The 17,458-nt window shown below is 33.6% G+C and overlaps 1 protein-coding gene across 16 annotated transcripts in view; it reads left to right on the forward strand.

Annotated features, from left to right (window-relative positions):
- The window catches only part of nav2a (neuron navigator 2a), a 386,862-nt gene that overhangs the window by 217,926 nt on the left and 151,478 nt on the right, over positions 1-17,458 (forward strand). For 4 of the 16 annotated variants that reach the window (XM_068222556.2, XM_073908179.1, XM_073908178.1 and 1 more), the window contains exon 1: positions 2,168-2,452. The exons of the other annotated variants lie outside the window; for them this stretch is intronic. In XM_068222556.2, coding sequence (XP_068078657.2) covers positions 2,402-2,452 — 51 coding nt within the window. In that variant the 5' untranslated portion in view covers positions 2,168-2,401. Of the gene's footprint in view, positions 1-2,167; positions 2,453-17,458 lie in introns of those variants that run through there. 16 annotated transcript variants of the gene reach the window in all.

Consider the following 17,458-nt stretch of genomic DNA (forward strand, 5'->3'; position numbering starts at 1 on the left):
TTACTTTTAGTATGTATAAAATAAAATCTTTATTTAAAAGATTAAATTATTATTTTTTAATATTACATTTTGCATAAATTACATTAAATCACATACAGTACTGTATATTAAAAACATAAATTAAACATTTGTCCTGGCAAATATAACTAAAATTAAACAAGTGCTTAAATCTTGAATCTGACGTTTGTTTTTACAACTTTTTAAGGCTTTGCTTTAGTTTTACTACTTAATTTTAAGTATAGCTTCTTTAGTGGCAAATGTCAGTTTCACTGTAGCTTTGCCAACCACTAAAATCCCGTCAGGCTCTAGTAGCTCCGCTCTGTCAGTTCCTAAACATCTGCCTGAGTAAAGAAGCCCTGTGTGTGCAGTGTATTTTTAAAACAAGCTTCATTCTGCAGCCTCTGGGCTTCTTTAGTGTGGGAATGAAGGCAGAAACTTGGGCGATCCCCAGAATCTGAGATCTGGCTTGTAATTTGTGGTTTGGCGAGGGTTTGAACATGGGGAAGACCTGGTGTGTCGCCGCAGCTCCTGCCAGCGGTGTGTGCCACACACTCCTCTATCACCACAGAGCAGAACAGAGGCTGTGACCTGTGTGTTTGACAGGAGGTTTGATTTTTATTTTTTTTTTTAAGTTTTTAAGTTTTTTTTTTCTTTTCTATGCTTTGTTTTGTTTTTTTGCTTTGTTTTGTTTTTGCTTTGTTTTTTGCTTTGTTTTGTTTAGTTTTTTTTTGCTTTGTTTTTTGTTTTGTTTTTATTCATTCATTCATTTTCCCTTCGCTTAGTCCCTGATTTATCAGGGGTTGCCACAGCGGAATGAACCGCCAATTATTCTGGAACAGGTTTTTTGCAGCGTATGCTCTTCTGAAAGTCACTGCTTCTAGTCCCGACTGGTTCAGTTGGTATTATACAGTAAAGTATTAGTATTTCTGCGTGGAGACCACATGTTCTCCCGTGTTCGTGTCGGTTTTCTCACAGTCCATAGACATGCGGTATAAGTGTATTGGATAAACTAAACTGGCCATAGTGTACTGTATGAATGTGTGTAAATGAGAGAGTGTATGGATGTTTCCCAGTGCTGGGTTGCGGCTTGAATGGCATCCGCTGCTAAAAACATGTGCCAGAGTAGTTGGCGGTTTATACCACTGTGGTGACCCCTAATAAATCAGGGACTAAGATGAAGGACAGTAAATGGATGAAGGGTGCAACAGCACTGAATGCACTGATCGTAATGACAGGATCGCGGAACGTTTAGTATGGGTGAACAGCAGAGTTTTAACTGTTTCAGAGTTTCATTACTTTTTTTTGCATTTAGTTTTTGTTTTTAGTTTTTGATTTTTTTATTTACTTGTTGTGAGTGGCAGCCAAAAATGTTTTGCTTAGAACTTAGCACATATGAAATCTACACCTGCTAAAATCTGCAGATTTCTGTAAAAGTTTGAGCCCGTTATTTAATCTATTTACTGTGCGTATATATTTGTTACCTTTTAAGATATATTTCAGCAATATTATTGAATAATATGCAGACATTTAGGTATGCAGTAATTTTTCAACGTCTCTTATTGGATGTGTTACATAAAAGACCTTCTGTAGCTTTCTTTACCAAACAAACAAATTTATTTGGGTTTGCATTGTAAACCTTACATGTTACACCTCTTATCTATTTAAAATGAGCTAAAGCAACACAATTCTTGAGTTTTTTTTTTATTTTCAATCCACTTTAATTTGTAAAACCTAATAATTTAACTCAATTCCTTCAAGTTGTCTCGGCAAAAATTGATTGTGTGGAGCCCAGCATTTTTCGCAGTCTACTTTCAATGTCATTCTTCATAAATCCACAAACTTTTCACTAAATTCCTTGCAGAAAGAGCAAAAGAATGTCTGCAAATTTGGCCTGACCCTATAGATAATTTCTAAAGGAGCTTTCTGTTTTCACTTATTTCAGCTTTATTAATGAATCTGCTTAAAAATGATGGTGAGTTTACTTGTGATTGGCTGGAGCGGTGTTTGGATGGAGGTCTAATGTGGGGGAGGAACAGAGGGATTCCCCCATTCACAGCTGATGGAGATCTGCCTGTCCAGCTGCTCTCTCTCTCTCTCTCTCTCTCTCTCTCTCTCTCTCTCCTCCCCCTTCAGCGGTGTGTTTGAGAGCGCACTCAGTGTTTCCTCCACATTGGAGATCTGCTTCTTCTCTCACTCATTCTCCTGGTCTTTATCCACTCACCTTCAGTCTCTTCAAACTCTGTTCAGTTGAACAGTGATTCTCAGTCATCATGGATCTCTCAGTGTTTTCTCTCTTTCCTCTGAACATTTGTGAATGGTGCTGATGGATGCTGTTCTCCTCCTCTGATGGAGTGCAAAGGGAATTTGTGTGTTTGCATCAGCGGCAGGTGAAGTGAGGAAGATGAGCGTGATGTTGTGGCGCTGGGATCAAAACAATCACAGCATGAAACTGGTAAAAAGATGTATTCGCTTCCTTTGGTTGTTTCTTAGATGGATAAGTAGTTTTGGGGGTAGTTTGTTGACTGCTGTTTTTGTACTCTCTTTTTGTAACTTTCCTAATTGCTCTTTTACTAGAAATTTTTATATTAATATTGATTTTGATATTAATGCTATTTTAAATCAGTAATATATCTGTTTTATTAAATATTAAATCATACATTATAAATATAAATATTAATTATCTTGATAATAATATAGAAACTATGTATATGTACTTTATATATTTATATAATTTATATTTTATTTGTATATTTATTTAATTTCTAGAATTACGCTTATAGTAAAATTTCAAATAATCAGCTCTAAATAAGAACACTGTAATATTAATGCAGTATAATATAATACGTGCTATTTTTAAAACAGAAATATATAAAAAATAGTAATATATAATATTAAATATCTTTACAATAGTATAAAATTATATTATTGATATAAAACTATATATTTATCATAATAATATAAGATATTACATAAATATCAAATGTATTTATTTATTTATTGTAATTATATTTATTAAAAACATATAATATAATAATAAATAATAACTAAATAATAATAATAAATAATAACACTGTAATATAACATAACATAACATAATATAATATTAATGTTATTTTTAAAACAGAAATATATATAAAAACATTATTAGATAATTTTAAATATCTTTACAATAATATAAAATTTTATTATCATTATAAATATATATATATCATATGTAATTATATATTGTTATTATTGTAAAGATATTAAATATATATATATATATATATATATATATATATATATATATATATATATATATATATATATATATATAATTTATTTATTGTAATTATATTTATTATAAATTATCAAAAATAATCAGCTCTAAATAATAATGCTGTAATAATAATAATATTATATTATATTATTTTTATATTTAAAACAGAAATATATATATATATAAACAGTAATATATAATATCAAATATCTACAATAATATAAAAATGATCATAATAATATAATTTCTGACATTTTTATAAAGATTTTATATATATATTAAATGTATATTTTATTTATTTATTTTATGTAACTACATTTTTGATAAAATATCAAATAATAATAAGCTTTAAATAATAACACTTTGTAATTAATTTGACAGGTTTTACAATATTTATATTGTCCATTTGTTGTTTGAAAACATAACATAATAAAACCATTATTAACACTAGTTTTCACATATAGCTGGCATAATATTTATCTGACTTATTATACTTGCTGAAAGCTTTTGTTTTGGTGAAAACCTTCACATAGCTGCTGGTCATATTTTGCCTCACCTGATGTATAGCCAAGTTTTTGATCTTCAATTTGCTCTTTTTTAATGAATTTAAGACTTGATCTTACTCTCACATGTTGTGCTAAATAGCTCCTGGTTGTTTTATCATATAGTGCAAAACACATGTTTTTTTTTCCTCAAAACTTCGCTTATTTTGCGTTTAAGACCTGCTCAGACCCATGCACACTTTAATGCTGATGCTCATGATGTTGTTTTCTATTAGCATAAATCTTCCTTTTACAATATAGAGTCCACATTAGATCTGGCAGGTAATAATAGTAATAATAATAAAGCAAAGGCTCAGCATATGAAGAATAGAGTTTGATTTCTGAAAACTACCTTCATATCTTCTCTTTATTATCATTTTCCTCAGCGTGGTCTGTATTCTGGCTGGTGTGGTGGTCTGCATGTCAAAGCCACAAAGGCAGGGTCTTATTGCTTGTCTGGAGATGAGGTGATAAGGGGAGCTCTTTAATTATGTATTACATGTGGAGCCCAGCACAAGTGGCAGTGAACTGAATATGTAAAGTCGGATGTGAGGATGAAGGAAGGAAAGGAGTGACTCGATAAAATCAGAAGCCAATATTGCAGAGATGAAGGAATCAAAGCGACTCGCATTCATTCATTCACTTCATAATTTGATGTTTAAATATCCTGCTCTGTGTGGCTTTGCGGCACTGCGATAAACATCTCGGCTACTTTTAATTAGTGCCGTTCAATCTAATCCGGACTTCATTTGGTATTCTCTGCAGGAGCCGGCTTGTGCAAATTAAAATGAGCGCATCCAAGTTATTTTATCAGCTGCGTTTGAGTATTGATTCTTACGACCTTATGAACTGTGGCGTTTATTGCAATATGGGAGATTTTAAAAAGAGCATGTGATTTACTGTTGAGAGTCATCAAACATTGACCTCCAGAGGGCAGAGATTCCTAAATCATCTCGGTTTTCATGGCACTTTCTTTACCATTTTATTTAACCGTTGAGTTTTTTGTTAATTATTTGGTATTTACAATTTGGATCAAAGATTAAAATATGTTTTCAAACATGAAAATAGTAGACGTTTAATACAACTCTTTACTCACTTTTCATTATTTACTCTCATTCTTTTCCTTATTTGATTTTATTCCTCTCCATGTGCACTATGCACCTTCTTAAAAAATAAACTTTTAAGGATCCGATCACGATTTTTACTTTCTAAAAATGCAGGGCGCACCACACTGCCTTTTTTGTTGACAAGAAAAAAGAGGCACTTTTAATGTCACTATACAACAACTGAATCCGCTGCGTATTGTGTGCGAGTGTTGCTGTTGATATTGTTATAATTGTTGTATTTAAAAATAATGTGATATTCAAGATTTGTAAAGTCTTACAGCTCTGAATAGCTTGAAACAGCAACAACTAGTGACTTAATATCCATCTTTAAAAGTCTCTGTTTTCGTCTTGACAACACAAACACTGCTGTCACTTCAAGGAAACCCCGCCCCTGCTTTCATTTGATTGGAGAATAAAAAAGACACGACTGACGTAACACTCTTTTTACTCAGAGTTGAGATGGAGTAAGTGTTACAAGTGTCAAGTCCATAAAGAAGCTCCAGATGGAAAACTTTTGTTTTGTGTTTACCTTATGATTAAAGTTATTGCACATCCGCCAGTTCCTGCCTCTGAATGAGCGAGTTTTAGCTATTTGTAGTGTTCAAAATAAACAAAACACCCGCGAAGAAACTCGACACAGAGGAACACAAAGCCTACTGCCAACTAGAGTTTCGGATGTGTGAGCAGAGCAACACAAGCAGCAAATACCACAAAACAACTTAACAATGTCCATGGTTTAATCAAATAGGTTTTTGAGCTGTTGACATTCATAAACTAATCCAGACCACCAAATAGTGTTAAAAAAAACTAGCCTAGTGCACTGTCTGCTGTTAAAAAAAACTAGCCTAGAATGCCATCTTCTGTTAAATACCAGTGCATCTGCTGTTTAAAACTCTCCTAGAGCGCATCTTTTGTTTAAAACTAGCCTAGAGCTTAGTCTGCTGTTAAAAAAAAACTAGCCTAGACTGCCATCTACTGTTAAAAAATAGTCTAGAGCACCTTCTGTAGTTAAAAAAACTAACCTTGAGCATCCTCTACTGTTAAAGAATATACTAGAGCACCATCTGCTGTTAAAATCTAGCCGAGAGCAAATCTTTTGTTTAAAACTTACCTAGAGATTCGTCTGCTGCTAAAATACTAGCCTAGAGCACCACCTGCTGTTAAAATAGTAGTCTAGAGCACCTTTTGCTGTTAAAAACTAGCCTAGAGCATCATCTAGTGTTAAAAACTAGCCTAGAGTGCCATCTAGTGTTAAAAATAGCCTAGAGTGTCTTCTGCTGTTAAAAACTATTCTAGAGCACCATCTTCTATTAAAAAACTAGCCTAGAGCGTCAGCTGCTTTTGAATGCCCATGAGCGTCCTCTAATGTTAAAGAATACCCTAGAGCACCATCTACTGTTAAAAACTAGCCTAGAGTGCATCTGCTGTTTAAAACTAGCCTAGAGTGCCATCTGCTATTTAAAAACTAGCATAGAGCACTATCTGTTTTAAAAAAAACTAACCTAGAGTGCCATCTGCTGTTAAAACTAAGCTCAGAATTGATTAAAGAGAGAATATTTTGCAATCACATGCATTTAGAAAATCTCAGAAATGATTTCTCGAATGATTTTCAATATAGCTCTAGTGTACAAGCTGAGTTTGAATCCTCAGCACCCACACGACAAGCACATGCTAACTGGCTTTCTACTCTTATGTTTTTTTTACAAAACTGTTTTAGTGTTAAACACTCCATTGATAGAGAGGTATAATGCCAGTTTTATAGGTTATACTCTAGTTATAAGACTCCACAAAACATCTACAAATCTCATATTTCAGCATACCAAGAGGAAGCAATCATTTCTATCAGATCACTTATTATTCATAGAGCACAGTCGGAGTAGACAGCTGTCTGGTGGTTGAAGGTGAAGACTAGATAATGGTGTTTAACGTCCCACTGAGATGTCAGACTCACATCAGCATGTCTGTCATCCACCTTTTCCCTGTGTCCCATGATGCTTTGCACAAATTATGAGAGTAACTGCGATCAAACTGTAAACAATCTGTAAATTGTTTTTAAAATCTCTGTACAATGAGGTGTCATTATTCCTCACACTGTTCACCAAAACAATATTAAAAGTCAACTTATTAGAATTAACAAACTACTTTCAGCAGTTAACCCCAAAATTGTGAAAAACAACAATCCTATGCACAGATATTGAATATACATGCTGCAGAAAAGTTTTAGTACAGAGTCATTCTAAAGAATGCTGGGTTATTTAAACCCAAATTGGGTCAAATATGGACAAAATTGAACTGTCACATTAACGAACTACAACTCCCATCATGCCCTTTCACACACACCAGTTTCTCATCACCACTGATGACACACACACAGCTTAAACTTGTTATGATTCAGACTACTTATTCACCTCTGATACACCAGTTCATTGCTGAGTCTTTGTTTGCTGTCGCTGTTTGTTTGTTGCTATTTGTTTTGCCTGCCATGCTTTTGAGCATAGCTTTGTTTATTGCTATATTCTGTATCGCCATTGGTGGTGGGCAAAGCGAGGCTTCGTGAAACACTGAAACAGTCGAAGCAAATATGTCAAAGTTTCGTAACATTTTGAAACCTGTCTCTACAATGACACCTAGGGGTTACTTTTATGTATTGCTCTGGAACAACTTTAGCAAATAAAACCGCAAATTGAGGTATTAATCCACACTATGCAGAGTTGAGGATTCAAGTGATTTAGTGACGCGGTGAGAGTTCCAGACTACCATGCTGAGATAATGAGTTCGAATCCAGGGTGATGCAGATGGTTTTTTTACTCTGTTGTTGAAGCGTGTTTTGGTTTGCGTGTTTAATTGGTCTAACATCCGACTGAACAATTTGTGAATAAATATGTCTTGTTTTGGTCATAAAAAAGTAACGCTAGTAAAATACATCTAGTCATAATTTCAGAGTATTTGTTCAAGTCGGTAGTCAAACTCAGCTCATTTGCAGCACAGTTATTCTGTGCACATGCACAAGTTCCACTGGGCTACATGAGATACAGTTTTTTTTTCCGACCCTGTCAGTCAAACGCAGATTTGTCAGGTCTTGAAATGCTTCTGAAATGATAGATGCTTTGAATAGCTTGAGTCATGTTACCTGGTGTTTCAAAACACTTTAGTTGTGTGACCTGGGTGTTTCGGATCTTACTTCAATGCAGTGTTTTGAAACACTTGCGCTCAGGATCTCGGCACTGTGTTGAAACGTCAGCTTCACATCAGCCATCCCTAATCGACTGCTTGCACGACTATTCTTACCAAACCTGCACCTGGATCCTACCCTTTGTTTTTCCTCAACGCGCTCCCACATGTGACATAAAAATTGGATAAATTGGTTCCTATAAATGTAATTTTAAAAAATTGATTTAGTCCACATTACACCCAGAATTGGGCTGAAATAACTCAGCATTTTTTTGAGTGTATTATGGCTACACAATATATTGTATCAGAATTGATATTGCAAATGCACATTTAATAGTCACCTTGCAGGATATGCAATATGGAGTCTGGATTATATTTGACCTGGAGCCGCAGTTGAATTATTATTATTGAACTAATTAAACAATGAATATTTATATTTGATTATATATTGTGTATTGCCATACACCCAAAGCACTTCACAAGCATGAGGGGGGGGGGTCTCTCCACACCACCACTAGTGTGGAGCATCCATTTGGATGATGCGACGGCAGCCACAGAACAATGGCGCTAGTGCACTCACCACACACCAGCTATTGGTGGAGTGAAGAGACAGTGATACAGCCAATTCAGTGGATGGGGATGATTGGGAGGCCATCAGTAAGGGCCGATAAAGAGAATTTGGCCCGGACACCGAGGTTACACCTTACAAAAAGTGCCATAGGATTTTTAATGACCACAGAGAGTCAGTTTAACGTCTCATCTGAAAGACAGCGCTCACTGACAGTGTGGTGTCCTTTTCTCTATACTGGGGCATTAGGACTCACACAGACAACAGGTTGAGTGCCCCCTGCTGGCCTCACTAACACCCCTTCCAACAGCAACCTAGTTTTCCAATGTATTCTCCCATCCAGGTACTGACCAGGCTTAGCTATGCATAGCTTCAGTGAGTAACCGCTCTTGGGCTGCATGGTGATATGGCTGTGGCGTTTCACTTGTATCCTTGCTCTCTTTTATCCACCTACACATTTTAAGGCATTTTTAAAACATTTACTCTCCTAGAATCACGCAAATTAGTCTAAAATTAATTAATTATTTCCAAATAGCGCTACTTAAGTCCTCTGGTCAAACTGTATTCATATTGCAATATAAATAGCAGAAGAATAAAAGATTGCAATGTCAGATTTGAACAATATCGAGCAGCCTTAGAGTGAATAATAATGATAATAATAATAATGATAATAATACTAATATTAATAATAATAACAATAATAATAATAATAATAATAATGTAAAGTAGTGTGTTTTCAAGGATGATTTTAAACAATCTAAAAGATTCAGCATGTCTAATGTCATAAGGTAGAGAGTTTCAAACCCTCTGAGTCAGATCCTGGTCACCCATAGAGCACAGACGAGTGAAGGGAACTGTTCAAAGACCATAGTCGGAGGAGCAAAGGTCACGTGAAGGGGAGTACCATCTTAAAAGTTCAGATAAACAATGTGGAGCCAAACGATGCAGGGCCTTGCGTGTGAGCATGAGGATTTTAAAATCAATATGAAATCTGACTGGTAGGCAATGGAGAGATTCCAAAACCGAAGTGATGTGTTCTCTGATTTTGGTCCCTGTCAGAATTCTGGCAGCTGAGTTTTGAACATATTGATTGGTAGATTTGTATGTACATATTATACATTGCATATTTATTATTTAAAGAAGAACCTAATCCATAGCTGAAGTGATTTCTTTCAGTTCATTTAAATATCCTCCAAGCAAGAAGTGCAACTCATAATTTAAAAAACTATTCATCACATGCTGAAAAATGTGGATGTCTGATGTCTCCGTTTCAGTCTGGATGTGTATTATAGCCTCATCCCTGCAGATGGCGTGTGTTTGTGTGTGTGTGTGAATATGCTGCAACTAAAAGTGTAGTGTTTATTTTGAGAAGCGCGGTTGGAGTGGCGCGATTTGCTTTTTGTGCAGATGGCGTTGAGCTCTCGCTGGAGAAACGTGTCGAGTTCTTCATCTTGAAAGAAGCACTTGTGCGAAACGTTTCCTGTGTTGTGTTTGGTCTGAATGTGGCTCTTAATCCCAGCAGGGCCGAGAGGTCGCATTTGGCGGCGCTCACATCAATCTAATGTTTGATGAACAGAAGTCAAGGGCTGCTCTTGGAGATTGTCATGTTAACACAAGGCCAAAGCGACTTCAAGTGCTTGTGCTGACGGCGGACACCAGCAGAAAAACACACACAACACTCCACCAGTCCACTTGTGTTTCTAATTTTAACTTTGTGTTGACTTGTTTTTTTTTTTGTTTGTTTTTCTGTGTTTAATTAATTGTTTTTTTTATTATTTTATATTTTGTATTTATTAGTTATTACAAATTTAGGTGGATTGAATTAAAAAAAACTCAAGAAAAGTGTTGCTTCAGCTCATTTTAAATAAGTAGTTTGAACAAACCACAAATGTCATTTTGTGAGTATATGCGATGCTCTTTGTTGTAGATTTGTTGTGTTTTTAATGTTGAGAAGTTACAGCAAAAAAGCCAAATATATTCTAAATGCTAATATTTAAAGTCTCAAATTTATAAAAGATTAAATACAACTATTGTATATGTAAATTTCCTGCATTGTCATCATTTATAGGTCCACATAGTACTCAGTAGATTTTTGAGCCTATCGTTCAGTCTATTTGTTTACTTAAAAATTTAATTATATTAATTTTAGTATTATTATTTAGTAATATGCAAACCTTTAAAAGGTTAAAAATGATATTTTTTTTCTTGTGTTATGCTTTTAGCTGTTATACTCTCAAAACTCCTTCCGCTTATAATGGCTGATTTTGTTTAAAAAAAAAAATCTGCATTATCTGTCAGCAGATTCTGTCTAACTTTTTAGTTCAGTATTAATAATATTTTAATGTATTATCCTGTTTATTTCATTATTTTTCTTTTTTAATATTAGTATTCTGGCCAATAAATATGTCTGTAATTATTATTGTGTTATGACTAATAACCAATAAATTAAATTGGTTTTAAAAATACATATTGCACTGCTACAAATAAGAGGAACTACTTTCTTCCGCCTTCCATTTACATCCGCAAATGACGCCAGAACAGCAGAAGCCGGTACTAACTCACCAATGTAATTTTAGAGCTAGTATCAGAATGATTCTCTAGCGTAATGTCTAAAGTAATGACACAACAGCTGATTTTGCTCACATTTTAAGATTATAAGGCTGAACCATGATCCATCAACAGAGATTTCCCAGTATTTCTCTGTAGCAATTGGGGTTATCACAATAATAAACCCTGTAAAAGCCAAAGCAAAGCAAACACTACCAGAGTACTGTGACATAAATGCAGCACTACAACATAAAAAAGACAGAGATCGACTTAGAATGTCATTTACCTGTTTTACAATGATTTGATCAGCTGTAGTTGAAAATTTTCAGAGCTTTTCCTCCCTTAAGGACTTATTATGTGGTCTCTGTTGCCATCTTGTGGTGAAACGTCTTTGCTCTGCTCAGGCTGATGGCTGCCGATGTGCTGAATTTCAGAAATTCATTTAAAATAGGCACTATCCTTATAAATAAATTGCATAGTTGCAATCTAAACAACTATATTCTCGCCTAAAAAGCCTCAAAAGTACATTATGTTGTCCAACAACGACCATATTTGTCAAACAGTAGTGAGTTGTTTAGTCCCTCTTTACCCCTAGTGTGGGCGGAGTAATACACGAAGGTGAAGAGGCTGTAGGAGTGCTGATATTGCCTTAATATCTCACGACTATCAGCCAATCATATTCGAGAACTGTTGTATGTATATTTACAATATATTATAATTTATCTATATAATAAATATACAATATAATTTGTAAAAACTATAGAACACAACAATATATAAATAAAATAATCATTTTGAGGTGAACAAGTGAGCAATCTAATCTTAAACAATCTAATTGTACTCTTTATATATTTTTTGCCAATATGTATGTCATGCAATCATTACATTTTTGTTGTTGTTGTGGAAAACACAAATATTTAGCCATTTTTTTATGTTGCCAGCTAAGCTAACTATCAATAAGGTGTCATTTATAAAATGCTAATATGCTAGTTTGGCAGTTCAGTCAGCCTGATCTCATGAGAAAACGTTATTATTTTACATTTTGTCAGTTTAGTGGCTAATTCCTACGAGTTCAGTCTTTCGTAAATGTACGATTTTTAAAAGGAGGCGTGGCACCAAACCCCACCCCTATTGGCAACCATCATTGGTGGATAAGCAAATCATACTAAATTATATGAATAAGTTCGTATACAAATTAGTCACTAAATCAAAAGTTATGAATTGCAGTGAGATAGAGTTGGTTTAGCACATTTTTAACTGGTGGAGTGTCCATTTCTGGATCAGGAGTAAATGCAGTCGGCCATGTCTCTTTCCTCTGTCATCTTCAGGCTTTTGTGTGGTAACGGTCTAAAATGGTCCATTCTCCTCCAGGAATTGTGGTTTCCTTTCCCTGATGGGTGAGAGGACGGCTAATTTAACTAGACTGAAATCTGATCACAGGCTGAGGGAAAACACTTAAAAGCGGGGCACTTTTAGGTCACGCGGGGAGTATAATTACGGTTTAGGGGTCACGGCAGAGATGCAGAGAGCAGAGCATGAGAAAACTAAAGACAAACCTTTCTGCAGCATTTACAAAAAGCCTGCAGACCGATGAAGCACATCTCTTTGAGTTTTCATAATGGGACTGTTGTTTTCTGTTTTCTGTGTTGTCTTTCTTCTCAGAAGATAATAATGTGGGTTTCTTTATTATCACTGTTGAGATGAGAAGCTTGCCTGCCATTTCTTTCTGATTATTCAGAAAGAGGAAACTGAAATTATGGTTGAATCCTGAAATTCACTCCTGAAAATCTGCTTTGTTTAACTGCAACAAAAGAAAGCATTTTTAAATATTTTTCTGTATTAATATCTAAACATTCTTAATCAAACTGCATTCACTTTAGATGCAAAGTGACAAAAGATCTAAAGTGGAAAAAAATAAAGAATAAATGTGCTTAAATATGAAGTGAGTTCAAGAACAAAAATGACAGAGTGTGGTTGGAAAAATGCTACAACTACAGATTTGTGTGCATTAGCAGAATTATAATAACCAAGACAAAAGCAGAGATTTCCCAAAGATCATCTGTGCTGTTCGTTTTCTACAGTATCTGCACTGAGTAATAGATCTATTCATCTTTGTAACAATGACTGCCCTAGTTATGGATAATGACCAACACTGGTTTGTTCTTTAGCAGTTTTATACACAGACACACAACATTAATGTGTGATTAATACACATCATACATTTCTTTATTATTAAATAATTAAACCACCTTTTTATTTGAGCTATTTTAGGGGGCTAAAAGTGTTTTTATGGTCATCAATTTTATGAAAAAGTAAGAAGGATTTCTAAAATAAGCAGATTTATACTGTGTGGTAAAATAATGGACTTCAGTTTAAGAGTAGACATTTAGAGCTACACTATTTTACCAAGGTTCACTCACTTTAATATTTCTGAACTTGGAATTATAAAATAATCATCAAATCTAATGATTTTTTTTATCCCTCCTGTAATTTTAACAAAATTCTATGTAAAAACTGACATTTTTAAACCCAGTCTTAAAATAGCTAAATAAAAGTATTGATCTATGGCATCTAAATGCTTTCATCACTATGTTTATCTGTCTTCAGAAAAAAAATGTTATTTTTAAAACAAAAATATCTATAAATATATATATATATATATATATATATATATATATATATATATATATATATATATATATATATATATATATATATATATATATATAGTGCTGTTATGTTTGTTGCTTTATTCTGTTGTCTTTATGTATAGAGAACTGGCAGGAAAATAAAGAGATCCAGATTTAGGCAATTTATATTTTTAATTATTCTGGTTAATTCAGTCATTTCTATTTCAAGTGATGTATCAAATACTCGATGGATGCATATCAGCCAATGAAAAGCGGTGTTCTCTCTGTCACCATGACAATATGATTGATTACACTCCTCACTTCAGCTTGGCTCTCCTCCTTATAATGCTTGACCTTCAGAATCAATCAGTGCTCATTCACTTTCTCTCCTGTCCACACCTTCACTTTATCAACAGCTCTCAGGAAAGCAGATCATTTACCATATATCTCAGAGCATTTATTGTTCATCTTTGTTTATGGTAAGAAGAAAGTATCCTAAAACAGCCTCAAAATTTGTCTATGGCATATGTTTAAATAATAATAATAAATAAATAAAGAAGTTGAATTTAAGACATTTTAATGCTTTCATATTGCAACAAAGCTGTAGTTATTAGATTAAATTAAAGAAATATATTTGTAATTATTAAAAATATAATATTGGTAAAAAATATTTTAAAAAGTTGCTTTCTATTTGAATTTAACATAAAAAAAATATGAATTATGAACAATAATAATAGTAGTAGTAGTAATAATAATAATAATAAAATAAGTTGAATTTAAGACATTTTAATGCCTTCATGTTACAGCAAAGCTGTAGTTATTGGATTAAATTAAAGAAATATGTTTGAAAACATCAAAAAGAAAATAACTGTGAATAATTACTTTATTTAGAAAAAGTTATTTTTAATATAACTAAAATATATATTTTAAATTAATTTTATTTTAAATATATAAATTATAAAAAATATAATAAATTTAATAAATAAGTTGAATTTAAGACATTTTGATGCTTTCGTTTTACAAGGCTGTAGTTAAAAGAGCTGTAAATTAAAGAAATGTGTTTAAAAATATTTAAAATAATTTTTAATATAATCAGAAAATTTTAATATGATGATCATTTTGTTGTTCAAGAACCACTTCTTATTACTATCAACTTTGAAAACAAAATATATATATATATATTTTTTTTTTTCTTATAAAGCTATAAAAAAAACTGTTACTGAATAGAAACTGAATTTCTAACAATGTAAAATTCTTTATTGTCACTTTTAGATTTATTGAACGTGTCCTTGCTGAATAAAAATGCTAATTTCTTTTATTTATTTCCTTTATATGACCTCAAACTTTTAATCGGCGCTGTAGTATGTATTTAATTTATGGATGGATTGATGGATTTCAGATAGATTGTTCTTGATGATAAGCCAGGGTCCAGCATATGGAGTCTTATTCACTTAAGATAAAGAACATTAAGGTCAAGTTGGAGTGACCCAGAAAGCTTAGCTGAGGGAAAGAATACATTTGCTTCAGAAATCAAATTTGTTGGCCCGTTAAGACGAGAGGAGCGTAAAATAAATGAGGCATCTGCGATCTGTGTGTCTGGCCATGTGCATTATTAGATTAGAGCTTTAATGGAGACACTTCAGAGAAGAGTTTCTCACTTTACACCACTGCTGACACAACACAGACTGAGTTACTTCATACGGTCAATTTGGTTTTTCAGTTCTATTTGTATGGGAAAGACCAAATGCTGCTTATTTTATTCAAAAGTATTTTATTTTCCAACTTAAAAAGGTTTTGATGCTTAAATTAATGGTTATTTTGTCTTAAAGAGTCACTATACTTAGAGTGCATTGACTCAATTTGTTAAATTGTTCTCTGATATCTAAATAGTAGGTACAGCGGGGGAAATAAGTCATGTTTTTCTCAGAAAACATATTTCTAAAGGTGCTGTAAAATTTAAATTTCCCCTCATGTTGGCAACAACAAGTTATGCCTATTAAAAAAAAAATAACACAGAGAAAAAGTATTGAACACATGAAGAAAGGGAGGTGTAAAAAGGCAGTGAAAGCCCAGACAGCAGCTGAAATCTCTCAGCAGTTCTTCTGCAACCCTTTGCCCTTCCTCATTGTTCATCAATATTACTAGCTGCTTCAGTCCAACATCTACATTAGCAGGATGATCCGAAAAAAAAAATACAAAATAAAGATCAGATTTGATAGACGAGACCCAAAGAACCATCAAGATTTATATAGAGTATTAAAAATGTTTCAGTAGTTCAGACCTTTTCCTTGTGTCATTTTATTGTCATTACACACAACTCATTTTTTAGATTTTTTTTTATTTTTGTTATATTTTTATGTTTTTATTGCTTGGGTTTTACTGAAATCTGGCTCAATCCCATGTCAACAGCTCCTTTAGAAATATTATTCCCAGGAAAAAAACATGATGTGTTCAATACTTATATTCCCTGCTGTATTTGGCTTAGGAAAGTGTGAAATTATCCATAAATTGTTGTGTATGCTCATTTTATAGCCCATCTTATAACCTCTAGAATAAAAAGCTCAGTTTTGACCATATTTGGAAGTGTCATTAATATAATTGAGCCCTGTTCTGATGGTCCAGCAGGTCACGTCAGTGCCTGACATCCATCCATCCATCCATCCAATATAAAAAAATATGTATAAATTTGAATATGTAAATATTTTTAAAGTATACATGTATACAGTATCTGTGCAATAATCACGATTCATTGTTAAAAAGCACTAGCTTAAATGTATTATAAAACGGCAGTGTTTATTCAAACAGACACATACTCATGCACGATTCGTATTTAAATAGTGTTTCTTGAGGTTTAAGATTCACACATTTGATTCATTCCTCCAAAATTGTCCAAATTTTGTGACATTCCGCATATTTTACAGTAAATTCTATTTTTATACCTCTGTCATGATTTCAACTTCATTTTCTGCATTGTTCAGATGTGGTCAACACACTTATGTTGGCAGGTCTTGACTCGAGGGTCTTGTAGCTATGGATGGTTTCTCGTGTGTGTGTGTGTGTGTGTGTGTGTGTGTGTGTGTGTGTGTGTGTGTGTGTGTGTGTGTGTGTGTGTGTGTGTGTGTGTGTGTGTGTGTGTGTGTGTGTGTGTGTGTGTGTGTGTGTGTGTATGTGTGTGTGTGTGTGTGAAGGGGGGTGGAGAGGTGTGATGTGGACCATCCGTCACTCTTCTCACCACTCAAACACACATTCCTGCTTGTTGTCAGCAGCTCTCGAACAGCCGTCAGACCTCACACATACTCAGTGTGTATGTGTGTATATACACTCAGTATGTGTGTTTGAACAGGACAGTTTTTTTATCTTAGAGACTGACATCAGCTACAAGTGTTTTTAGTGAGTGAAGCAGGAATAGAAGCTTTGGTCTTGACTATAATCTCTGTGTTTTGTCTACAAAGTTTGCACTTGTTGATATTTGGGCCAGTCTAAAAATCCTAAGACCGAAGAAGTTATAATTGTTCAAAAGAAAGGAATTGGGAATGGTTTGCGAGACACTAAGAGAAATATGTAGGGATGAAAATTAGGGACTAATTATGTTTTCACTAATACCAAAGGATTTGGACATTTTTTTTAACTATTAT

This window comes from Danio rerio, chromosome 7 (genome assembly GCF_049306965.1).
Source record: "Danio rerio strain Tuebingen ecotype United States chromosome 7, GRCz12tu, whole genome shotgun sequence".
NCBI classification, from domain to species: domain Eukaryota; kingdom Metazoa; phylum Chordata; class Actinopteri; order Cypriniformes; family Danionidae; genus Danio; species Danio rerio.